Source organism: Phyllobates terribilis, unplaced genomic scaffold (genome assembly GCF_046119375.1).
Source record: "Phyllobates terribilis strain yellow unplaced genomic scaffold, ASM4611937v1 Scaffold_10__3_contigs__length_209671492, whole genome shotgun sequence".
In the NCBI taxonomy this organism is placed as follows: Eukaryota; Metazoa; Chordata; class Amphibia; order Anura; family Dendrobatidae; genus Phyllobates; species Phyllobates terribilis.
The window spans coordinates 136490730-136510157 of NW_027362770.1; the positions used below are offsets into that span (position 1 = coordinate 136490730).

The 19428-nt window shown below is 46.6% G+C and overlaps 1 protein-coding gene across 4 annotated transcripts in view; it reads right to left on the minus strand.

Moving 5' to 3' along the window:
- Positions 1-4598: 4598 nt before the first annotated feature.
- NMUR2 (neuromedin U receptor 2) overlaps positions 4599-19428 on the minus strand; it is a 34795-nt gene continuing 19965 nt past the window's right edge. Inside the window, exon 5 of one of the 4 annotated variants that reach the window (XM_073649299.1) lies at positions 4599-5304. In XM_073649299.1, coding sequence (XP_073505400.1) covers positions 5045-5304 — 260 coding nt within the window. In that variant the 3' untranslated portion in view covers positions 4599-5044. The remainder of the gene's footprint in view (positions 5305-19428) is intronic. The other 3 variants (XM_073649297.1, XR_012250854.1, XM_073649298.1) reach the window with 3 other exon arrangements.

Genomic DNA, 19428 nt, shown 5'->3' on the forward strand with positions numbered 1-19428 from the left:
CAGTTAATGGGGGCACAGTGGTGGATTACAATTTATATTTGGAATGGTAGGTTGCATAATAACTAACCATATATTGATGGTGGATGCACGTCTGTATTCAGCTGCGTAATGTAGAAGTTGGGGAATGTGCTCTAGATAACTGTGTTATTTTATGCAGAGACGAGTCTTGGCTGGAAGACGTGATGGCGGTCTGTGCTGGATGAAGGAGAAAAGCGAAGATGAAGGACTTCACCTAGAGACGTCACCGGTGAGTCAGTCTATTACATGTACACTGTGTATAATGTCACTGGTGATCACTGTATTACCTGTACACTGACACTATATACAGAGCTCCTGTGTATAATGTCACTGGTGATCACTGTATTACCTGTACACTGACACTATATACAGAGCTCCTGTGTATAATTTCACTGGTGATCACTGTATTACCTGTACACTGACACTATATACAGAGCTCCTGTGTATAATGTCACTGGTGATCCCTGTATTACCTGTACACTGACACTATATACAGAGCTCCTGTGTATAATGTCACTGATGATCACTGTATTACCTGTACACTATATACAGAGCTCCTGTGTATAATGTCACTGGTGATCACTGTATTACCTGTACACTGACACTATATACAGAGCTCCTGTGTATAATTTCACTGGTGATCACTAGATTACCTGGACACTTACGTTATACATACCATGTATAGAGCTCCCGTGTATAATGACACTTATGGTAATATTAGTAATGTGGTGGTAATATTAGTAATGTAGTGGTAATATGTGGTCTGGTCATGGTGTGGCAGTTTTTCTCCCTTCTGTGTGGTATTATTCGGTCACTATGTTGTGGTAATATGTGGTCTGGTCATGGTGTGGCGGTATTCCCTGTATGTGGTATTATTGGTCATTTAAAAAAAATGTATATGACACATTCCCTTAAAGAAAACTAAATAAAAATATATCTAAAAAGAGTATTGGATATTTTAAGAAAATTTTAATAGGTTAGAGTAGGGCCCGCCCAGAAGAGTCTACCTTATCGTGGTGGCGGCTTTAAAAATCTTTTGGCCAAAACAAAAGCTGATGGCTATGTATGTGGCGCCGTCACATGGCCGAACGTCAGGAGAACCTGGTGGCAGCGACGTGGACGAGCGCCAGGATTCTGCAGGGATTGCATGGGGGTAAGTATAACAAGTTTTATTTTTTTTAAATACAATTAATTAACTAGGAGTGGGGGGAATCAGAGATGCACGGGGGGGATGAGAGATGCACATGGGGGGGTGAGAGATGCACATGGGGGGGTGAGAGATGCACATGGGGGGGTGAGAGATGCACATGAGGGGGTGAGAGATGCACATGGGGGGGTGAGAGATGCACATGGGGGGGTGAGAGATGCACATGGGGGGGATGAGAGATGCACATGGGGGGATGAGAGCTGCACATGGGTGGGATGAGAGATGCACATGGGGGGGTGAGAGATGCACATGGGGGGTTATGTTTACATAACTTTGTTGCCTTATGAAGGGCAGGGGGGGCCCCCCAAAATTTCTTGCACAGGGGCCCACTACAGTCTGTGTCCGCCCCTGGTAAGCAGTAAATGTTATCATTTTTAGGTCACGAAAAGACCTAGAATATTTTTGTTTAGCAACTAACATCATTTTTTGAGACTGTCCATTATGTGACAGCTAATACTGTTTTGTAACAAACTATATTTTCCCCGGAATTTACATTTTTTACACCATTTTATTCTTTAACACAAAAATTAGCTTTGTAAAATGATGGCTTCATTTTGGTTCTGTTCACATTAGTGTCACTACTTCTGTTCAAAATGCAGCCATGATGGATCGGTTTTCAAAGGATCAAAATCCCATTGGATTCGCCTGAAGTCCGAAACTTGTTTTCTCTGACACCCGGAATTTATAGCTGCAAAATACTCTATTGGCGATGTCAAAAGGGAGAGAAAAAGTTTTGGGAAGACATGATGTAAAATTGAAAGGGTTTTTCCGGAATGTTAATAAGTAGGGTTTTAACTCCCAACACTTTACATATCACCTGATCGAAGGGTCTGCACTGGAAGTGTCACAGCTCTTTACATTGCGTAGAGGCCATAAATGGTTCTGAAAGCATTCCCATAGCAATACCACTCATGGCCACAATATATTTATGGCGCTGTGCCACTTCCAATGCACCATGACGCACTTAATCAGCTGATCGATGTGGGGGTCAAAACTCAGAACCCCAATAATCTGATATCCTGTAGATAGGTCATCAGTATTAAAGTAATGGAAACCCAATGTAACATGTAGGGAAATTATCTCAAATAATGGCAAAACTACAGCATAATTTATATATGGTGTAAAATCTTAGGTGATGAGCAGTGGCGTAACTAGAGTCTCATGGGCCCCGGTGCAAGATTTGTTCCTATCCTCCCATCCTGATATACTGTATATGCCTCTCATCCTGGTATACATATATCCCCTCCATCCTTGTATATATGTCCCTCATCCTGGTATTTATGTCCCTTATCCTGGGCCCCATCCTGGTATTTATCGGTATATCCCCTATCCTGATATATGTCCCTTATCCTGGGCCCCATCCTGGTATATATATCCCCCATCCTGGTACAGTGAGGGAGATAAGTATATGATCCCTTGCTGTTTTTGTAAGTTTGCCCACTGACAAAGACAAGAACAGTCTATAATTTTAAGGGTAGGTTAATTTTAACATTGAGAGATAGAATATCCCAAAAATAAATCAAGAGAATCACATTGTATAAATTGAATATTTTTTTTGCATTTTGCAGTGAGAAATAAGTATTTGATCCCCAACAAACCATTATGAGTTCTGGCTCCTGCAGACCATTTTGATGCTCCTAATCAACTCATTACCTGCATTAAAGACAGCTGTCTTACATAGTCACCTGTATAAAAGACTCCTGTCCACAGACTCAATTAATCAGTCAGACTCTAACCTCTACAACATGGCCAAGACCAAAGAGCTTTCTAAGGATGTCAGGGACAAGATCATAGACATGCAGAAAGCTGGAATGGGCTACAAAACCGTAAGTAAGACGCTGAGTGAGAAGGAGACAACTGTTGGTGCAATAGTAAGAAAATGGTAGAAATACAAAATGACTGTCAATCGACATCAATCTGGTGCACCATGCAAAATCTCACCTCGTCGGGTATCCTTGAGCATGAGGAAGGGGATTTTGTTAATGATCTCCAGGCAGCTGGGACCACAGTCACCAAGAAAACCATTGGTAACACATTACGCCTTAAAGGTTTAAAATTCTGCAGTGCCCGCAAGGTCCCCCTGTTCAAGAAGGCCCATGTGCAGGCCCGTCTGAAGTTTGCCCATGAACACCTGGATGATTCTGTGAGTTATTGGGAGAAGGTGCTGTGGTCAGATGAGACAAAAATTGAGCTCTTTGGCATTAACTCAACTCGCCGTGTTTGGAGGAAAAAGAAGGATGAGTACCGCCCTAAGAACATCGTCTCAACCTTGAAGCATGGAGGGGGGAACATTATACTTTGGGGGTGGTTTTCTGCAAAGGGGACATGACGATTGCACCGTACTGAAGGGAAGATGGATGGGGTCATGTATCGTGAGATTTTGGCCAACAACCTCCTTCCCACAGGAAGAGCATTGAAGATGGGTCGTGGTTGGGTCTTCCAGCAAGACAATGACCCAAAACATACAGCCAAGGCAACAAATGAGTGGCTCAAAAAGAAGCACAGTAAGGTCATGGAGTGGCCTAGCCAGTCTCCAGACCTTAATCCCATAGAAAACTTATGGAGGAAATTGAAGCTCCGAGTTGCCAAGTGACAGCCTCAAAATATTAATGATTTAGAGATGATCTGCAAAGAAGAGTGGACCAAAATTCCTCCTGACATGTGCACAACCCTCATCATCAACTACAAAAAACATCTGACTGCTGTGCTTGCCAACAAGGGTTTTGCCACAAAGTATTAAGTGTTGTTTGCCAGAGGGATCAAATACTTATTTCTCGCTGAAAAATGCAAAAAAAATATCTAATTTATACAATGTGATTTTCTTGATTTTTTGGGGGATATTCTATCTCTCAATGTTAAAATTATAGACTGTTCATGTCTTTCTCAGTGGGCAAACTTACAAAAACAGCAAGGGATCAAATACTTATTTCCCCCACCTGTATATGTCTCTTACCCTGGGCCCCATCCTGATATATCCCCAATCCTGATATATACAGTATGTCTCTTATCCTGAGCCCCACCCTGGTATATATATCTCTCATCATGGTATATGTCCCCCTTCCTCCCGCTGTTCTTTAATGTATAGAGAAAAATAAACCATTATACTCACCTCCCATCCGCTCCCCCGCCGTGGCGTCCTCTTCTGAACCCGGCAGCTGACTACAGCGTGCAAGCGATGGGAGCGCATAATGTCACTGCCATGTGCCCCCAGTCACGATGCACATCCAGCTGCAGTATTTGCTGTCGTCTGCGGTCCCCTCACTTGCCAGGCCCAGTCGCGGTGCCGGCCTTTGTGACCGCGGTAGTTACTCTCGTTGTCAATGAGTTAAAAACCCTTTCATGGCACAGCTTTATTCACAACCAGACATCAATATTTTTTAGAATATTTTAGCTAAATCTATTTCTTTTTCCTTATAATGTAAGCCCTTTGAAAGTGTTGTGTATTATCAAATTCTGCATATAAAAGTATATCTGTCAGTCATAACAAAGAATAAAAATTAGAGCCATATGTTTGCTTTACTGTCACAAGGCTTAAAGTACGAGAAAACATCAGTTGAATACGGTGATCAGCATGCATAGAGCAAAATGTTTTAATCCACTTTAGCAATGAAATGATAATGCTGTTCTTCGATTAAGTCCCTTCCCTTATGGCTGTGTCGACAATTGGCTGAGCATGAGATTCAGTTTTTTGCACCTGGCTAAAGTCATTCCAAGAAAGAGGATTTTTTAGCTTTTTTTGACAGTAACTTATTGACTACTAGCATGTCCAATGCCCATGTCCAGTAAGAACACCCTACTGTTCAGTTGGCCATGGCCCGGTCACAGAACGGTAGAAAGATGGGAGCTGCAGACAGAAGCACGATGAGGAAACGAAGGACTTCCTTCTTCAGCAGAGTCTTTGCGATTTCGATTGGCCACAATTATAGTGCTCTTCTGGGGAACAAGAACCTGAACAGGAAGTTTAGGGGTCCAGTGTTTGAAGAGAGGAGGCAGAAAGTTTCTGAACGCAGAGCGAAAGCGTCTGGAGAGGAGGTTGTAGATCAGGGGGTTGACAGCCGAACTCAAATAGAAGAAGACTCCTAGGAGATGAAAAAACCGACAAACAAGATGTTAATGTCATCATCTTTCGCATACAATTTTGGGTTATGTTCTTTACCAAAAGTTCAAACCTACACGAAAATCGTGCAACAGTTTATATCATTTGGTGGAATGGAAATAAAAGAAAAGTCTGAGATAATAATATGCCTCTGCCCTAACGGTAGTAGAGATTCAACCAATGTAATGGCATTCAAAGGATGGATTTCTGAACATGAAAGGGGTTGTCCAGCCAGGTAATTTTTAAAAAAAAAACACAACTTAGATACTATGAAGTAACAAAAAATTTACATCTGACTCGCCCCCTGGGCCGCGTGGGGAACCCGGAACCGGGCCTCTGGTGGGATGCTAGGGGTGGTAGTCTCAGTGTGGCGGCGACCCGGTCCGTGGCTCAGGGTGGTCAAACCAGTGGCAGGCTTATTAGTGCGATAATTGTCCGACTACGCCACCTGTGGATTGCGGCCAGTGGGGACCGCCGCTGCAGGGCAGACCGCTGAGGCTGGTATTAGGTGTGCAGCTTAGAAAGGGATGACTCCCCATGGGAGGAGTATAGCCTCAGGGCAGTTAGTGTGGATGATGGTAGTGATGGTGCACGAGCGTCCCAGCACTGGTAGTGCTGGTGCAGCAAAGAAGCACAGAGACGTGTAGTGCAGTTCAGGGTCTTTACTGGTGTTATAAAGCAGACCCTCCCGGGAGTACTGGTTAGCAGTAGAGGCCTGGTCAGTCTGTGAACAAGCAGGATCTCCCCTGGCCAGGCGGATTTGTAGGCCTCCCCGTCTATCTGCACTCTTTCCTGGCTACCTTGCTGTCAGCGGTTACAAGTAGCCCACGTCCCTGAGTATACCGTGTGGTGCTCACCCGTATGGCTGGTGACTTGGGGCCTTCTGTTAGCCTCCGCTCCTGGATGGCGGCGCTGGTCCCTTCCTTGTGACTGAGCCTCCGGGCTTCTATGGCCAGAGGATCTGGAATCCCCTGCCGGCTGGTTTCTGCTGCTGGGTGTATATCAGTCCCCACAGCCTCGGACTCCGGTGCCCGGTTGTAGTGTCCTCAGCCAGGGCGAGCTCTGCTCAGCTCCAGCCCCTGGTCTTTAGCTACCGTTCCTACAGAGCTCCTGGTGTATCTTTCCCTCTCCAGGCTATGACTCACCTAATCCAGCCCCAGACCCAGTTTATAAGGGCAGATTCCTCCCCTCCCAGGTCTGGGCGGGCAGTGTTGCATGCTTAGGGCTCCTGACCAGAGAAACCTCCCACTTGCTCTCAGACATAATATTTCTATTACTGTGGCAACCAGACCCCTGGGGTGCCACACATCCAACACTGATTTTCCACTGCTTCTTTGCCAATCTTTAACTTGGTACCCAGCCAGTCTGTTTCTTTTCTCCAGCCTTAACTTGGTACCCAACCAGTCTCTGTTTCTTCTTCTCCAGCCTTAACTTGGTACCCAACCAGTCTCTGTTTCTTCTTCTCCAGCCTTAACTTGGTTCCCAACCAGTCTCTGCTTCTTCTTCTCAAGTGATGAACTCAGTTGTATGTCAGCACGGCATATTTATACCGTGAAGAAGAAAGAACCGTGGTGCACAGGAGTAGTGGAAGACTATTAAGGTAAGTATCACTTGTTTTGTTATTTTATAGCATCTTGAAGAAAAATAATCTAAAATATTTGTAGTGGTTGGGCAGACTCTTTATTACTCTTTGTTGTTTTTATATTCATTTCATTTGTTATTAAAATGTAACAGAAGCCAATGGACATGTGAATGCCAACTGAGGTAGGCCAATTACATTTTTTATGGTAAAGAGTTGAGTTTGAACAAATCGATTGGTACAACCTGATCCATTGGCCACATCTGTAATTTGTGGTTGCTGATTATTATTATTATTATTTATTTATACAGCGCCATTGATTCCATGGTGCTGTACATAAGAAGGGGTTACATACCAAATACAAATATCACTAACAGTAAACAAACTAACAGTGATTGGGTGAGGAACGAAAAAGTGTGGAAGAGAGAAGGAGGTCTTGGGAAGACCGGAGATTACGTAAGAGAATATATGGGGAGATTAGTTCAGAGATGTACGGAGGAGAAAGGTTATGGGTGGCTTTGTAGGTCAGTGCTAGTAGTTTGAACTGGATATGCTGGGCAATTGGGAGCCAGTGAAGGGATTTGCATAGCGGGGTAGCAGAGGAGTAGCGAGCCGAGAGTTGAACTAGTCACGCAGCAGAGTTAAGGATGGACTGGAGGGGTGCGAGAGTGTTAACAGGTAGGCCACAGAGGAGGGTGTTGTAGTAGTTAAGTCGGGAGATGATGAGGGCATGCACAAGCAGTTTAGTAGATTTAGGGATGAGGAAAGGATGGATTCTGGAAATATTTTTGAGCTGTAGGTGACAGGAGGTGGAGAGAGCTTGGATGTGGGGTTTGAAGTGCAGAGTCAAGGGTTACTCTGAGGCAGCGAACTGCCGGTACAGGGGAAAGCGTGATGTCATTTATTGTGATAGAAAGATCAGATGGGGAAGATATGCGAGATGGGGGAAAGATGATGAGTTCAGTTTTGTCCACATTGAGCTTGAGGAAGCGAGAGGAGAAAAAGGAGGATATGGCTGATAGACATGCTGGGATTCTGGACATCAGAGAGGTGACATCTGGACCAGAGAGGTAGATCTGGGTATCATCAGCATACAGATGCTATTGGAAGTAGTGTTGAGCGAGCACTGAAATGCTCGGGTGCTCGAAGCTCGGGCCGAGCTCACCGTGATACTCGGGTGCTCGACCCAAGCAACGAGCCCAATGTTAGTCTATGGGAGACCCGAGCATTTTTGCACCGGCACCCCCGGCAGTCTGTAGAAAGCCTAAAAAATGTCCAAAACAATAGTGACAATGCTCAAATGACATGGGGACAGCATGGGGATCGCCCCAGGAAGCATTTCTGACCCCCAGGTAACTGCTGTCAACAACGTGGTCAGAGGTATTAAGCCACTTTTACGGGCTCACAATAAAACGTTCAAAAACGAAACTGAAACGGTTTTCCTGTGAAATATGTTAAGGAACATCCTTTCCAGGGTAAAGACTTGTGTATAAGGTAAAATAAATAACCAAAAACAAAAACACTCCTCCACACCTTGGGCTATGTTCACAAGTAGCATTTTTTAAGCGTTTTTGCACTTTTGTATTGCTTTCAACCATGACAAATGCATTCACCAGGAAATGTCATTTTAACATTTTACAACCTTATCTGGCCATGTGCTGTGTGACACATGCATATAGTGCTAAAAAGAAATGGGAACAGCATGGGGAAGACCCCTGGAAGCATCTTTGACACCCAGGTCACTGCCTAAAAGTGTGCCCATCAGAAGTGATCCTTGCCGCATCAGAAGATGCAGACTTCCAATTATCCCCGTGCAAGTCCTTGTCCCAGGGCAGTGTTCAACTGTACCTCCCCCATTCCTTGCAATGCAAGGGCAAGTATGCAGCCTGACACCCACGCACCCCCAGGCTGCAACACCATACTGCTTGCTTGCTTGCATTTGAAATTGGGCCTTTTAGGCATGTGGAGGCGGAATCTGGCCACCAAGTCATGGCTGCGTCGGCGGCCTGGTATCCATACTCAGTCCCCAGCCGTCCGGCGGCCGGGTGTCCACGCTTGGTCCCCAGCCGCCAGGGGGCGGCCGGGTGTCCATTAACGGTCCCCAGCCACCCCTATTTGTCCTGGTGCGCCTTATACACAAGCGCGCATAACAAAACAATACCTGTGCCCTCCCCGGTGCATTTAGTGGGAAGGACAGCCTAACAACAAACACGTGGACAAGTGAATGTGGCCAGGGATGGTCCATCTGACTGACGCCTTCACACTGGGTTAATATTGTGGAAGCCGGGACACAGTTGGACACTGGGATGCAACACATCCTCCAGACATAGAGGATTGCGGGTCCTGGGTCAATCAAGCTTCAACACAAAGTTCAGAAAGTAGACAGCAGCAGTGGTCGGCCTCCTACACAACGAGTAAATTATTCATGATCATGAGGCCATCCATCTCCTTAGCTTTCTGTTCCTTGGAATGCAAGCGCATGTATGTAGTAGCGGCTAGGCCTGAGGTGGTCAGCGTTTTGGCGCATATCCTACCTCCTCCGAGGATTGCTGGATGTTTTCCTACTACTATCCAAGTTCTATGACTCCCGTTAAAACCAAGCTTCAGGTGATGAATGATGGATGAGGTGGTGGCAAAGGAGAAAGAGCAGGAGGAACAGGGACCATTCACATCAATATCAGGCCAGTCAACCACACATGTCTTGTAGGATATGTTTCTGTACCAAAAGGAGCGGTTCGGCTACACAGTTATAGGGCATACAGTGAGTGCAATGCCTACCAAAAATTTCGAGGCACTCCAATGCCCCTTGGAAGTGACATGGAGGTCAGAGGGCCTTAACTAAACCGATTTTTCCATTTATTGCAACTGGGTATCCTGTACACTGTTGGCCTAAGCAGTGAATGGAAGGCTTTCCAAAAATTATGAGGAACTGCAATGCCCCTTGAAACAGACGTGGATTACAGCGTACTAAAAACCTTCTACCCATTATTGGGGAGTGGGTCTCTCTTGGTGTTCGCCTATGCATTGAAAATCAAAAGCTGACTAAAATTAGGAGGAAATGCAATGCCCGTTGGAAGAGTCATGGAGGTTAGAGGTAATTAAAAACAACATTTCAATGCCCCTTAGAAGAGCTGTGGAGTTCAGAGTGGTTTAACAAGACCGTTTTAATGCCCCATGGAAGAGACATGGAGGTCACAGTAGCTTAACAAGACGGTTTTAATGCCCCTTGGAAGAGACGTGGAGTTCAGAGTGGTTTAACAAGATGGTTTTAATGCCCCTTGGAAGAGACGTGGAGGTCACATTAGCTTAACAAGACGGTTTAAATGCCCCTTGGAAGAGACGTGGAGTTCAGAGTGCTTTAACAAGACGGTTTAAATGCCCCTTGGAAGAGACGTGGAGGTCACAGTAGCTTAACAAGATGGTTTAATGCCCCTTGGAAGAGACGTGGAGTTCAGAGTGGCTTAACAAGACGGTTTTAATGCCCCTTGGAAGAGACGTGGAGTTCAGAGTGGTTTAACAAGACGGTTTTAATGCCCCTTGGAAGAGACGTGGAGATCACAGTAGCTTAACAAGATGGTTATAATGCCCCTTGGAAGAGACGTGGAGGTCAGAGTGGTTTAACAAGACGGTTTTAATGCCCCTTGGAAGAGACGTGGAGGTCACAGTAGCTTAAAAAGATGGTTTTAATGCCCCTTGGAAGAGACGTGGAGGTCACAGTAGCTTAACAAGATGGTTTTAATGCCCCTTGGAAGAGACGTGGAGGTCACAGTAGCTTAACAAGATAGTTTTAATGCCCCTTGGTAGAGACGTGGAGGTCACAGTAGCTTAACAAGATGGTTTTAATACCCCTTGGAGGACACGTGGAGTTCAGAGTGGTTTAACAAGACGGTTTTAATGCCCCTTGGAAGAGACATGGAAGTCACAGTAGCTTAACAAGACGGTTTTAATGCCCCTTGGAAGAGACGGGGAGGTCACAGTAGCTTAGCAGGACAGTTTTAATGCCCCTTGGAAGAGACGTGGAGGTCACAGTAGCTTAACAAGACGGTTTTTATGCCCCTTGGAAGAGACGTGGAGGTCACAGTAGCTTAACAGAACGGTTTTAATGCCCCTTGGAAGAGACGTGGAGGTCACAGTAGCTTAACAAGATGGTTTAATGCCCCTTGGAAGAGACGTGGAGTTCATAGTGGTTTAACAAGACGGTTTTAATGCCCCTTGGAAGAGACGTGGAGGTCACAATAGCTTAAGACGGTTTTATTGCCCCTTGAAAGAGATGTGGAGCTCAGAGTGGTTTAACAAGATGGTTTTAATGCCCCTTGGAAGAGACGTGGAGTTCAGAGTGGTTTAACAAGATGGTTTTAATGCCCCTTGGAAGAGACATGGAGGTCACAGTAGCTTAACAAGACAGTTTTAATGCCCCTTGGAAGAGACGTGGAGTTCAGAGTGGTTTAACAAGATGGTTTTAATGCCCCTTGGAAGAGACGTGGAGGTCACAGTAGCTTAACAAGACGGTTTAAATGCCCCTTACAAGACCCATGCAGTACAGCATATTAAAAACGTTATTCCCATTGTTGGGGAGTGGGTCTCCCATAGTCTTGGGAGTGGGTCTCCCATAGTGTTTGCCAATGCCTTCCAAGAAAAAGATGACAAAAATTAGGACGGAGGAACTTGCAATGCCCCTTACAAGAGCCATGCAGTACAGTATATTAAAAACATTATTCCCATTATTGGGGAGTGGGTCTCCCATTGTCTTTGCCTATGCCTTCCAAGCAAAAGCTGCCAAAAATTAGGATGGAGGAACTTGCAATGCCCCTTACAAGAGCCATGCAGTACAGCATATTAAAAACATTATTCCCATTATTGGGGCTGGGTTTCCCATAGTCTTTGCCTATGCCTTCCAAGCAAAATCTGCCAAAAATTAGGACGGAGGAACTTGCAATGCCCCTTACAAGAGTTATGTAGTTCAGCATATTAAAAACATTATTCCCATTATTAGGGAGTGGATCTCCCATAGTCTTTGCCTATGCCTTCCAAGCAAAAGCTGCCAAAAATTAGGACGGAGGAACATGCAATGCTGGCAACACAGACCATGGTCACCCTGGTGGTATAGTGGTGGTGGAGGCTGTGGATAAGGAGAAGAGCAAAAAACAGCCGAAATGAGGAAGCGTACACCCATGTGTGGGTGTGAAGCGGTGCATGGGAATACACCTCCCAAAATAACACAGTGGATTTGACTTTATATTACTCTGCTGTCATTTGGTGGTGATGAGAAGTCTGGCCCAGTCCAGCCCTTGTTCATTTTGAAAAGGGTCAGCTTGTCAGCATTGTCAGTTGACAGGCGAGTGCGCTTATCAGTTATAATTCCCCCAGAGGCACTAAAAACAAGCTCCGATAACACGCTAGCGGCAAGGCAGGCCAGGACCTCCAAGGCGTACAGAGCGAGTTCATTCCAAGTGTCCAGCTTGGATACCCAATAATTAAAAGGCACAGAGGAATCACGGAGGACGCTGGTACGGTCGGCAAGGTACTCCCTCACCATCTTTTGAAACTTTCCACTCCTTGTGAGAGTACCCCGCGCCTCAGGGCCTGTAAGCTTGGCGGGTCTCAGAAAACTGTCCCAGAACGTTGACAGTGTTCCCCTGCTTCTGCTGGATTGGAGTTGCATCTCTCTCGCCTGTACGCCTTGGTTGGGCAACGAACTGTGACCTCTGCCGCTAGCGTGTTCAGATGGGAATTTATTTAACAGTTCTGCAGCAAGGGCCTTCTGGTACTGCCCCATTTTTGTAGACCTCTCCACCTCAGGAATAAGAGAGTGAAAGTTCTCCTTGTAGCGGGGGTATAAAAGTGTCACCAACCAGTAATGACTGTCACCCAACATTTTGACAACGCGAGGGTCACGGTTAAGGCAGCGTAACATAAAGTCAGCCATGCGTGCCAGACTGGTAACGGGCAAGACGTCCGTGTCCTCACCAAGATGACGACTGACCATGCTCTCCTCCTCCTCCCCCTCCTCCTCCTCCCCCCTGTCCTCAGGCCACCCACGCTGAACCGATGGTATGACAGTTGTACAGGTACTACCATCTTCAGCGCATGATACAAGCTCCTGTTCTTCCTCCTCCTCCTCCTCCTCTCCCTCTTTGTTACCCAATGCACGTTGGGATGAGATGAGGCTGGGCTGTGTGTAATCGCCCGCTACGGCTTCTTGATCCATCTCATCATACTCTGGCTACAATGCCTCCTCTTTAATTCTATGCAGAGCTCATTGCAAAAGACAGACAAGTGGGATGCTGACGCTAATGATGCCGTCATCACCACTCACCATCTTGGTGGACTCCTCAAAGTTTGTCAGGATAGTACATATGTCAGACATCCAGGTCCACTCCTGAGGTCTTATGTGTGGAGTCTGACCTGAATATCGACGGCCTTGTTGCAACTGGTACTCCACAACTGCTCTCTTCTGCTCACAAATCCTTTGCAACATGTGGAGGGTAGAGTTCCAACGTGTGGGGACATCACACACCAGTCAGTGTGCCGGAAGCTGCAAACACTGCTGCAACACAGCAAGGGTGGCGGAAGGTGTAGCCGACTTCCGAAAATGAGCTGACAGGTGGCGTACTTTGACGAGCAGATCTGGCAACTCGGGGTACGATTTAAGAAACCTCTGAACCACGAGGTTAAGCACATGAGCCAGGCATGATACGTGTGTGATCTCGCCTCGCCTCAGAGCCGCCACCAGGTCACGGCCATTGTCACACACGACCATGCCTGGATGTAGGTTCAGCGGTCTCAGCCACAGATCTGCCTGCTCTTTCACAGCTGTCCACAACTCACAAGCAGTGTGAGGTTTATCACCTAAGCTTATGAGTTTCAGCACAGCCTGTTGCCGCTTGGCGGAGGGAGTACTGCAATGCTTCCAGCTTGTAACTGATGTGGTGATATCTGAGATGGAGGCTGAACATGAGGAGGAGGAGGAGGAGGAGGATGCGCAGGAGCTGTACACTGTGGGGGCAACTCTGACTGACAAAGGGCCCACAATCCTCGATGTGGGGAGGATGTGTTCCGTCCCAAGGTCTGCCTGGGTCCCGGCTTCCACTATGTTTACCCAGTGTGCCGTCAGGGAGCTGTAGCGTCCCTGGCCACAAGCACTTGTCCACGTGTCCATTGTCAGGTGGTCTCTCCCAGTAACTGCGTTGTTGAGGGCACAGCAGATGTTTTGGGACACGTGCTTGTGTAGTGCGGGGAAGGCACACCGGGACCAGGACTGGGACCGAGTAACGAGGGACGGCCACCGCCATAAGGTTGCAGAAGGATTCAGTCTCCACCAGCCTAAAAGGCAGCATTTCCAATGCAAGCGGTCATGAAATGTGCGAATTTAGGACTGTGGCCTGTGGGGCGCTGGCTATGAATTTACGCTTTCGTTCAAAGGTCTGGGATATGGACAATTGAATGCTGGGGTGGGAAGAGGACGTGGATGCTGTTTCTTGAGAAACTGCCATAACAAGTGAAGACTGAGAGGAGGGGGCATCTTTGCATGCCGTATGGACAGGGGATTGCCTTGCACACCCAGCGGGGGGTTCTCTTACACGCACAACAGCGGAAGAAGCAGTGGTGACACCTGCTGACACGGGTCGTGGACCCTGGGGTTCGCCCCACAAAGTTGGGTGCTTTGCTGACATGTGCCTGATCATGCTGGTGGTGGTCAGGCTGGTAGCTTTGTCACCCCTGCTGATGCTGGCCTGGCAGGTGGTACAAATGGCCTTTTTGGGGTTATCAGCAGTGTAAAGATGTGCGGTTGTGGGTTGTAAGTAATCACCTAGGCAGGTTATCGATGCAACAATATTTTATTAATCACATTCATGGTAATGCAGCAATTCCAAGTAAATGGCCAAAATACAGTTCTCTCAGTCCTTAAGTTCTCAATCTGGGATCAGTTGATAACTGAGCTCCAACACTCCATAAGCCATCCATCCATCATCTCTTCTCCCACAGCCATAGGTCCTATCTCTCCAGTGTCCTTCCATCAACTTCCCCCACTAAAACATGTCTTTCCTCTACATCTCTGGGGTCAGCCCCCTCCCAGCACAGAAGTGATCACCCTCCCACTCAAGCATTCACTGTAAGCCATAAACAATGAAAAATATTCTAGAAGCCTTCATTTGAGAAAGGATGTAAGACCCCCTGTGATGACTGCTCCACTGTGTCTCAATCCAAACTCACCTAATGAGACCATTGGCTGTTGAGACAATGGACTCCTGATATAACGATGTCCTGAGATACAGATTAGTGGAATGCTGGACATTTACAAATGAATCTAGTGTACACACTGACAAGTTAGCAGAACTATATAAAACATGACAAGTAAATCACTAATAAAACACAATAATAATAATATTAACAAAAATGGTGGTCTGTTGCTGGAAAAGTATCAGTCTTTAGAAAATGGGCAACTCCTCACATACCTCCCCCACTTTTTCAGCATGGACACGAATGTAAGAGGTCTCGCCTTTGTATCATCCAGTTTCCTCAAAGCATATTCCATGTCGTCCTTGTGAATATACTCCACAGTTCCCATTCCACCCTCGTATACCTCAGTGTAATAGACATCTCCAGCTTCTCTCACATGGTCTTTCAGATCCTGCCAACTTCCCGATGGGGGAAGCCCGGAGACAAGGACTCTGTATTTAGTTAGCGGGATCAGGGGTCTGTCCTTTCCGCGGGGTCCGCCACATCCCTCCCCTGATCCCCGGTTTGTCCTGGGAAACTCCCCACGTGCCCAATGAGAACCAAACTTGTATCCATTGTGACCAACCCCAGAGTGCTGACACCCGGTTAGGGGGGTGGTCACTTGGCGACCTGGTAAAGGGAGCTCTGGGGGGACAGTATCTGGGCTGAACAGGGTGAGGGTAGATCCAGTGTCCCGAAGTCCCTGGGCCTCCTCCCTGATGTAATTTACCTCCCCCAGATTACATTCCTTCATTGTGACAGTCATGGCATTTTGTGTATTACTCACCACGTGGGGGGGGTTAGTCTGCAGACAGTGCCGCTCCCTCTCAGCTGAAGCAGTGAGAACCGGTCTTTGGCTTTGGGTTACAACCGGTCTTTGGCTTTGGGTTACGACATTGGCCCAGTGGCACACCAATCCTTGTCCTAGGTTGTGATGTGGGCTAGAACGTTCCCAGCATTCCCTGGCAAAGTGTCCCATGCGTCCACAGTTATGGCAGTTAAGCCTTCCTTGCCCCAACACGGGCCGTACTTGCGGGCTTGGGCAACCTCCCCCTCTTTGTGAAGTCTGAACTCCCTGCAGTTCCTCATCTGGCTGATCCATGGGTCTCGATGGCATCCCTGTAAAATCCTGTTCCTGACTCACTGGGGCTGTACTTCCACGTAGCCCTGGTCGATTAGCAGACCAATCATCCGCCAATCTTGCAGCCTCATCCAGGCTGAGTGGTTTTCTATCTGCCACCCATTCTTTCAAATTACCTGGGAGCTTTGACATAAATTGTTCCAGCATGATTATATCCATTACATGTTCTGCTTCCCGAGCCCTCAGTCCTTCTATCCACTGAGTGCATGCCGTACGTAGTGTGTTGGCAAACTCCCGATGTGTGTGTGCAGTGGGCTTGTCAGTCTCCCGAAACTTCCTCCGGTAGGTTTCCGGCGTGACGGCATACCTCTCTAGCAATGCACTGTGAATGGTAGAGTAACATCTCTGATCCACCGAAGACAAGTTATTAAAAGCTTCTCTTGCTTTTCCTATCAGGCCAACACTCAAATATCTGGGCCAGTCATAGACTGACACCTCATTCAATAGGCAGAGGTTCTCAAATAACCGGAGATGTTCATCAATATCCGAGGTGTCCTCATTGAACTGTGGTATATCCCGGTACCTTAAATATGTAGGCCCCTCTCTCCTGTTATCCATTGTCCTCTGCAATGGGGCGGCTGGGGGGATCTCTACATGCACACCCAGCAATTTGTTTAACACTGCCGCCCGCTCCATCTCCGTGGCCCGCTCTCCTAGCGCGTCCAGCATCCGCCTCAACTCAGTCGGTCCATCCTCCGTCATCTCTTCTGCCAAGTCACCGCTCGGTAACTTTCCCTGGTATGCTCTCCAGAGATAGGTGATCCCACCGCTTGCCACCACTTGTAAAGATGTGCGGTTGTGGGTTGTAAGTAATCACCTAGGCAGGTTATCGATGCAACAATATTTTATTAATCACATCCATGGTAATGCAGCAATTCCAAGTAAATGGCCAAAATACAGTTCTCTCAGTCCTTAAGTTCTCAATCCGGGATCAGTTGATAACTGAGCTCCAACACTCCATAAGCCATCCATCCATCATCTCTTCTCCCACAGCCATAGGTCCTATCTCTGCAGTGTCCTTCCATCAACTTCCCCCACTAAAACATGTCTTTCCTCTACATCTCTGGGGTCAGCCCCCTCCCAGCACAGAAGTGATCACCCTCCCACTCAAGCATTCACTGTAAGCCAAAAACAATGAAGAATATTCTAGAAGCCTTCATTTGAGAAAGGATGTAAGACCCCCTGTGATGACGGCTCCACTGTGTCTCAATCCAAACTCACCTAATGAGACCATTGGCTGTTGAAACAATGGACTCCTGATATAACGATGTCCTGAGATACAGATTAGTGGAATGCTGGACATTTACAAGTGAATCTAGTGTACACACTGACAAGTTAGCAGAACTATATAAAACATGACAAGTAAATCACTAATAAAACACAATAATAATAATATTAACAAAAATGGTGGTCTGTTGCTGGAAAAGTATCAGTCTTTAGAAAATGGGCAACTCCTCACAAGCAGAGTCTATAAAAAATTTCCAGACTCTGGAAGACCTTCCGGTTGTACTGGCAACGTCCCTCGTGTTGGTGTTACGGGGAACTGTTGCCTGCCTTGTGTCTGCGGCCACCACACTGCTTCTTCCTGCCTGTTGGGGTGCTCTGCCTCCCTCCCTCTGTGTGCTGCTGGCCTCGCTCTGCGTGTCCTCCTGCCACGTTGGGTTAGTTACTAGATCATCCACCACCTCCTCCTCTTCCACTTCTGCACCACGGTCCTCCTCCTCACTTCATAGCAATTGTGTCTTGTCATCGTCCACCTCTTGTGACAAATTGCAAGCATCGCCTTCCTGTGGCCGTGGCTATTCAAATATTTGGCCATCGCTACATGGGATCTCCTCTTCCACCACTTCAAGCGGTGCAGGCGAGGGGCCCAAATATGGAAATGGACCAGTGAACAGCTCTTCAGAGTGTCCAAGTGAGGGATCAGTTGCTGTCTGACGACACTCGGCATGGTGGGAGGAAGGAGCATCAGGGTGAGGAGGAGTATGCAGTCGAGACTCACGGCTACTAACACTTGACCGTGTGGAAGACAGACCGGAGGTGGTGGTGCCCAGGTGAGTGGAAGTATTATCTGCTATACAATTAATAGCCTGTTCACACTGATCAGTTTGCAATAATGGTGCTGTTGTGTGCTTCCCTAGTAATTCAGTCAAGAACTGGGAGCGAGAGGATGTGGCTGTTGGTTGTGGCACATTTTCACCTTGGCCACGGCCCCGTCCTCTGTGCGCACCATCACCAGAACGTCCAGTTCCACGTCCCTTGCCATGCGCCTTGCCCATTGTAAATGAAGTAAAATAGCTTACACTCGCACTATCAATGGCAAAAGGGTAATAAAAAGGAGATTTGAACCGTGGAAGAGGAAAACCACAGTTCTAGTTATCTGGCCTACACCAGACTCTTTTAAACAGATACCGTATATTTGTGTCTGAACAGTCAGCGAGACACTCAAAATGTTTTTTTTTATGGAAAAAAGGCAAAAAAGTGGATAATACAGAGATTTGGACCGTGGAACTGCAAAACCACAGTTCTAGTTATCTGGCCTACACCAGACTCTTTGAAACAGATATATTTGTGTCTGAACAGTCAGCGATACACTCAAAATGTTTTTTTTTCATGCAAAAAGGTGGATTACACCCAGACTTGAACAGTGCAAGAGGAAAACCACAGTTCTAGTTATCTGGCCTACACCAGAATCTTTTAAACAGATATATTTGTGTCCGAACAGTCAGCGAGACACTCAAAATGTTTTTTTTTCATGCAAAAAGGTGGATTACACCCTGATTTGAACCGTGGAAGAGGAAAACCACAGTTCTAGTTATTTGGCCTACACCAGAATCTTTTAAACAGATATATTTGTGTCTGAACAGTCAGCGAGACACTCAAAATGTTTTTTTTTATAGAAAAAAGGCAAAAAAGTGGATAATACAGAGATTTGAACCATGGAACTGCAAAACCACAGTTCTAGTTATCTGGCCTACACCAGACTCTTTTAAACAGATATATTTGTGTCTGAACACTCACAGACACTCAATTTTTTTTTTTTTGGGGGGGGGGGGGATACCAAAAGGTAATAAGACGGGTATTTGTACAGTCTGACTGAGGACAAAAAAAAAGAAGAGGATTTACATGAAAAAAAAAGGATTTTTCCTGGCCCCTGAGACCTGGGG